The 7,365-nt window shown below is 37.0% G+C and overlaps 1 protein-coding gene across 1 annotated transcript; it reads left to right on the top strand.

The window, feature by feature from the left end:
- The first annotated feature begins 3,369 nt into the window (after window positions 1-3,369).
- On the top strand, window positions 3,370-7,286 carry LOC18613399 (P-loop containing nucleoside triphosphate hydrolases superfamily protein). Its single transcript, XM_007050612.3, has 4 exons — window positions 3,370-3,597; window positions 4,397-5,777; window positions 6,082-6,249; window positions 6,464-7,286. Exons 2-4 carry the CDS (start codon window positions 4,479-4,481, stop codon window positions 6,815-6,817), a joined length of 1,821 nt encoding a protein of 606 aa, XP_007050674.3. The 5' UTR covers window positions 3,370-3,597; window positions 4,397-4,478; the 3' UTR covers window positions 6,818-7,286.
- The last annotated feature ends 79 nt before the right edge of the window (window positions 7,287-7,365 follow it).

The raw sequence follows: 7,365 nt of genomic DNA, 5'->3' as shown, positions 1-7,365 counted from the left end.
GGACACGTGTCGCGCAAGAAATGGATGGTTTACTGCTCTAGATCCTGGGCTGGGGAAGAGACACACGTGTTGGGACTTAATTGGAAGAGGGAGACGCGTGTTAATAGAGCATTGCTGAAATGCCGTGCTGGAGAATATAGGAATAACGTCAGCTGCTAGATTGAGAGTGGGGATCACCCGCCACGTTTCAAAGATTTCTCAAAATCTGAAATATCTTTTTCGTGGCTCAAAAATATCTAGAGGGTTCGACGTGCTGGATGGGTGTTGAGTACGGGACACGCGTGCGCCTTAGTTTATTTTTCAGAATAAGAAATCGAGCCCAGCAAGTAGCAGCAATACACGTGGAAAGACGTCAAGAGCACAACTGTTGTCCTTCATTTATCCAAAGGTCCTTCTGATGTGTGAGCACGTGGTCCGCGTCTCTGGGGTATGGACCGACAAGGAGACGACGATTCATGACCGATGAGGGAGGTGAAAGGGTAAAAGAACATAGCAGTTGCTTAGGATACATTGTTGTCTGCGAAACTAACATGTATTTTGTCAGGAGAAGCACAAATTGAGGCTTTGAGGCAATGATCAGTCTGTCACTTTGTTGCTGTTGAGGATACTGGAGCCTACTTCTTTTATAGCCCATAACCTTATTGATATATACCATCTTTACACTCAATTCCAAGATGTAATTATGAAAATACGGTGGTAAATTTATTCCAAGATGTAATTATGAAAATACGTTGGTAAATTTAACAGTTGCTTTTCAAGATGAGCAGGGGGAACGCCTAAAGATGATGAAAGTTGACAGACATTCCTAGGTAAATTGCTTGTTGGCCAGCTAATTTACAGGTTGGAATAAATTGAGACCCACGAGTCAACTTCACACGATAATGTACAACAGATTAAACTAACAAAGTCTTTTGCTTTGACATCAAATTGACAATCAGATACCCAAATCTATTAGTTTTATGGTAGATATTTTGAGTTGTCTCCTTTTAAATTATCAACAGTCTTGGTGCTTTCTTTCCAACATCAACAGCAAAGCACATGTGGCAGTCAGCGTTTGCTTAGAGAGATCTAAATTTATTTAGGAGATCTTTATCGAACAAAATGGGGGGATTGATAAAGAGAAAATTAACAATTTTCTTTCATTATTCATTTATTCTATATATATATATATATATATATATATAAAAAAAACACAATTTCTTTGGCTCAAACGTAACGGAGTAATTGAATTAATCAAACGCGTTTTGCGGGAGAAGGGAGGAAACTCGGAAAGTCACCAGAACCAAAAGCAGGCTGTCTTTGTCAGTAAGAGGGAGACAAGACCTCGGCTTGTCAATCATATGATTTGGTAGTGCGCGTACCGCCCACGACGCTCATCTCTCTGTCGGAGAAACAAACAAAAGACACACGTGGCATTCATTAGCATCTTCAAATTGGGTACTATTATAAGTACCGAAGTGACTGTCCATAGTGCTCTTTAGGACACGTGTCGGTAGTCCGAATTTCTTGTCGGGACACGTGGCAAATGGAAAAGCAAGATGGACCACCATCGGACGATGTCTGTTGCACCGCTATCTAATCTGTACTGGGAGAAAATAATAATAAAGAGATGCTCTCTGTCGTTTCTTTGCGGTTGGAGGTGCATGGTTAAGTTGGGTAATCCGTCCCAAGTCTAAATGTAGCATTGTTTGGATGTTGAAAATCGAACCTAGGCTGGTCCACGCTCCATTTCAATATGGAGGTCAACCAAGTCCATGCAGTCCGGTTGGGTTGGCAGTGTCGGCCCAGTTCTCGGTAGAAAGCAAATCATTCGTATCCCTTGGTGGATTTTCCACTTAACATAATTCATATTCACCATCCTAATTTTCGTCATTCGTGACAATTGATAGTCGTTTAGCCCTCAGCATTACGATTGGAATTTAAGCTTTGGATTTATAGCTTACAACTTAAGTTTGAGCCAGGTCATGATTTAATCATATCATGCACATCATGTTTATATATTATATAGGAAGGTACAAACTTGCTTTGATAAGAAATGCTAAAATGTAAATACTTATATGGTTAGTTTCTCATTTTTAGAAAAATCTATAAAATTATGCACCGTCCCTAAATAAAATAATATAGTAGAAAACCAAAATTTTCTAAATTACTATTCATTTTAATTTCTTTTTCAATTTTTCATTGTATATCCCTTTCATCTCCATTAATTTAATTATTATCTCTTATTATTAGGCTCTTTCTAAGGTAATAATCATTTCTCTTCAATTCATCTTCATATATCTTTGTTTTTTCTTAGGATCAATTTAGCATTTTGTAGCTAGCTAAAACCTTAATTGATTAACTCAATCCAAGTTCTAAAGTTTCTGGATATGATTTTTAGTTTAAATATTGAATTATATTTGTTCTTAGAATCAAATACCACCATTAGTCCATGGTTTTAATTGAACTATTTAGAATTATTTATAGATTTGATTTTTTTAACTGAGTGTTAGTTTTCTTTAAATTTTTTTATTTATTTTAAACTTAAAATGACACAAATTAATCTTCCACTTTGAAATAATCTCCCTTTTCTTAAAATTCTAAAAACCAACCAAATTAATGTATATACAAGACTTAATTATACTAATTTTACACAAGAAAAAATTAAGTTAATGAGTAATAATTAACTTACTAAATTTTAAATTACTCAAATAGCACGAGTTCCAAAGATTGATAGACATTGGTAGTTATAAAAATATTCATATCCAAATAAATAAACAACAGTGATGTTTTTTTTTTGCAATGACTTCAAAAAATTAATTAAATAATTAATTGTATTAATAAGCAACTTAGCTCTTTCAAATATAAAAGGTATAATATTAGATTAAAATTTTCATTTTTTGAGATTTAACTAATATCTAGTTTAATAAGAGTAGACATGGCAACACCCAAATATAAGAATTTGCAGTTCAAGTCTTTATATTAATGAAGTACACAATTTGGTAATAAAATACTATATAATCTTTATTAATGGACATGTTTTATTTTATATAATTGTTAATATGTGCATTAATATATTGCCATCATGTAAATAAGCATATACTAATTGTTTTATACAATTTTCAACCTAATACTGAGGAATAGAATTTGTTTTTTTAACTAAAAGATGGTTGTTCGCTTAAAATATGAGGTACATAATATTCGTGCGTGTTGATGCAATTTACTGTTTTGAAATAATATTAATTCATATTTTTAAATATTTCACTATACTTTCTAAGGTAATCCATTTTATATTAAAACCTAATGGAATATTAAGATTATATTATAAATTTTGTCACAATTACAACAATGCCACTATACGTAGACAATGTTTGGTAAGTGGAAGCCCAAATGGAGCTAGTTCGTTCTCACATTAGCCGCTCTGGCTCTCTTTCCCTCTCCGCTCCGCTCTTTGTCCATTTTCCCTCCATTTCTTTTCAGCCGCCTTGTTCTCAGCCATCCCTTACAGTCATTTCCTCCGTTTATTTTCTCCTCTTCGCCATTCCTCATCCGAGACAAAATCTCTTCTTTCCTGCCGTTTGTTTCACTCTCCAAATTTTCGATTTATTCCATAAAGCGGTGAGGATTCATTCTTGAATTGTTTTCTTATTATTCTACTTGTGTTTTATTTTTAGTTATCACTGTGATATTGCAATTAATTTCTATGTTATTCCTTTTTTTTTTTGTTGGGTTTGGGTTCAGTTGATTTCGTATTTTAAATTCTATTTTGCTGTTCTCTGTTTCGTTTCTTTAAAAAATCAATAATAAGGGGCCACAGTCAGTTTACTTCCCATTTCGCTATTCAAGTTTCAAACTTAAGGTGAAATCCTTATCAATCTAGAGTTTCATCGTTCTTTATCGTTGGCCTTACAAAGAGATAGTAGGATTTTGTTGTGTCTGTTAGTTGTTGGATACTTTCTTGCTCAATAAGCTTGGAAATATATTTGATGATTTGCTTCTGCAACCGGTAACTATCTGCTGGGGGACAAATGGGATTAACATTGCTCATCTGCTTCAGGGAGTGATAAAAATAGGTTCCAAGTAGTCAAAACCACTATAAACTTGATCTAGTGATCATATGCTTTAGCTTCAATTATGTTTTTGCATTGATTAATTTTCAATGGAAAATATGAAGATTAATAGCGATATAATGTTTCTTGTTTCTGTTGGTATCTGGTGCTATTCAGTGTCGTCTGTGTTATTCTACATTGTTCTTTAAGTATTGCCAGACATTATATAGAGGAGCTGTATGTTAGAAAGAGATTTATGAATTACTGAAAAATTTTTATGAGGTAAAAATGGACTGCATCTCAACATTATTATTCTTTATATCTTGTAATTGTTCAGGCCATAAACATTTTTCCCCTTTGTTTTAAAGGTTTCATGTGCAATGCACATTGGTCCTTAATTAGTACCACGGAGAAAAGGAAGAAACTCAGAGCAATTGCAAGCAACGAGAAATGATCATTAGAGCCAGAAATCTTTCTCCATCAAAACTCAAACCTCTCTCTTCTCTCTCCCTCTTCTTTACAGAACCCTTCACTTCCACTACAGCAGCCAAAACTTCAATTCCGCTATTACCCATGACTAAGCCCCAAATCTCCAACAAGACTCCACACCTCCTCTTCTTCACCAACCATTTCACCTTTCAATCTACAGCCACACCATCACCACCAAAAAAGTATCAAAAACACCAGCAGAAGCAGGAGTCCTCTTCTTCTAAATCTTTGACCCTGAACCGAGATGGAAACTATGATGATGCCACCCCCCACAATGTTGTTTGCCCAGGATGTGGGGTACACATGCAGGGCTCAGACCCTAAACACCCTGGTTTCTTCATCAAGCCCCCAACGAAGACCAAGGACCTGATGCTCAAAACAGGTTCCCGCTACTTGGTACCTGTGTCAACTGAACCTGAATTCACAGTCTTTCTCAAGAAAGGTGTGCTTTTGGAGGAAAAAGGTGAAAGCACTGACATTGAGGAAGAGAACCTAGATAAAGAAATGCCTGAAAAGCCTGTGGTTTGCGCTAGATGCCACTCATTGCGCCATTATGGCAAGGTGAGGGATCCAACAGTGGAGAATTTATTGCCAGAATTTGATTTTGATCATACCGTTGGCAGGAGATTGGGAGCAGTGTCAGGAGCTCGGTCAGTGGTCTTAATGGTGGTTGATGCATCAGATTTTGATGGGTCATTTCCAAGAAAAGTAGCGAAACTTGTATCTGATGTAACTGAAGAGAATTACACAGCTTGGAAACAGGGGAAATCTGGAAATGTGCCTAGGATTGTGCTTGTAGTTACTAAGATTGATCTTTTACCAAGCTCTTTGTCACCTACGCGATATGAACATTGGGTGAGGCAGAGAGCGAGGGAGGGTGGAGCTAGCAAGATTGCAAAATTGCATTTTGTGAGTCCTGTGAGGGATTGGGGAGTGAAGAGCTTGGTGGAGGATGTTGTGGAGATGGCAGGGCCTAGAGGGACTGTGTGGGCAGTGGGGGCCCAAAATGCTGGGAAGAGTACATTGATCAATGCCGTTGGGAAGTGTGTTGGTGGGAAGATTGGTTTCTTGACAGAGGCACCAGTGCCTGGGACAACTTTGGGGATAGTAAGAGTGGAAGGGGTGCTGCCAGGGCAGGCAAAGTTATTTGATACTCCAGGGCTTTTGCAGCCACATCAAATGACAACTAGGTTGACTAGGGAGGAGCAGAAGCTTGTTTATGTTAGTAAGGAGTTGAAACCGAGGACGTATAGAATCAAGGTTAGTCTCAAAATGACATTATTCAACATGTGATATAATTTCTCCTGTCAAAAGTCCTAGCTGCCTAAATTGTTCAGCCAGAGATTTGCTCTTGTTATGGTCTGTAAATAGAATTTGTTTCTTGTTTTGGTCAGGTTAGATTCTTTATTTATTTATTTTTTTTTGCTGCTTGAGTTTCAGATGTTCTCTTGTTAATGGGAAAATGGGGGCATGCTGCTACAAAATTCTGGTTTCAGTTTTTGTTTCCTTTTATATTTTCGTGCTTTGTGGCTAAGGCTAATGTTCATACATTTGAATGTGACAGGCAGGTCACACAGTTCACATTGCTGGACTCATGAGGCTGGATATTGAAGAGTCATCTGTGGAATCTCTGTATGTTACAGTTTGGGCATCTCCTTATCTACCATTACACATGGGGAGAACTGAAAATGCACACAGAATGCTAGAGGATCATTTTGGTCGTCAGTTACAGGTGTGGTGAGCTAAAATGAAGTAATATCTTCCCCTTGATATAAGTGATGCACTGTAGAAATCCTTTTTTGCCATTCTTCTCTATCTCAAGTTTTTGCTTTGCATCACTCATATTCTACCTGGAATATTACATGTTTCATATCACTTTTCTTTTACTACATTTTGGTTGTGTATAATGGTACCCTTGACACTTTCTGCATTGGTGCTTGCTTTAGCCCCCAATTGGGGAGGAACGAGTAGAAGAGCTTGGCAGTTGGGTGAGAAAGGAATTCCATGTTTCTGGTCATAGCTGGGATTCAAGTTCAGTGGACCTTGCTGCCGCTGGTATTGGTTGGTTTGCTATTGGACTTAATGGAGAGGCAGTGTTAGGGGTTTGGACCTATGATGGAGTTGACGTTGTTTTACGCAATGCTTTGATTCCTCATAGAGCACAGCTTTTTGAAGAAGCTGGATTCACAGTCTCTAAAATTGTCTCAAAGGCTGACCAAGCTTTGAATAAGTCACAGAAGCAAAATGAAAAGAAGAAGAAACAGAGTGACCAGAAAACAGCTATAACAGCTGAATTTTGATTCTGGCTGCAAAAGATGTGCAAGTATGGGAGGGAAATCCTAACATGGACCTGTAGGGGAAAGAGGAAGGTAGCAACAAACACAAGCCACCTTTGAAAGTACAGCATCCTTTGTTGGAGCTTCTCTTCAGGCAATGATCTCTTTAAGATATTAGACCCATACATTATGCAGAAAAGATGAGCTTATGGAATGGATACACCTGGTGCACACTCTGGGTCTGCTCTATGTAGTTAGGTAGTTTGTTCAGTATGATAAGCAGCATTTTGGTATCGCTCTTACAATTTGGAAAGGTTATGTATCCGTTTTCGTCATATGAAGATCTGTTTCTTTCGATGGTACAGCTTACGGAGGTAAATTTTTTGATCTTGAAAGTTGAAAAGATCAAGCATGATAAAAATAAGGAACGTTATATTGTCTTTATGGATATATAAAATTCAGAATGCAGCTTGAAACTAAACAATTTCTTGGTCGTTGTCTTCTTTTCAATTGATGTTTGCAATTTGGCAAAGTTCAATTTTATCCTATTATATGTTTTATGAAAGTGTTTG

The sequence above is a fragment of the Theobroma cacao genome, chromosome 1, assembly GCF_053813885.1.
Source record: "Theobroma cacao isolate CCN51 chromosome 1, ASM5381388v1, whole genome shotgun sequence".
Taxonomy (NCBI): domain Eukaryota; kingdom Viridiplantae; phylum Streptophyta; class Magnoliopsida; order Malvales; family Malvaceae; genus Theobroma; species Theobroma cacao.
The sequence above is the reverse complement of the archived record's forward strand: the minus strand, read 5'-3'. Positions and strand labels throughout refer to the sequence as shown.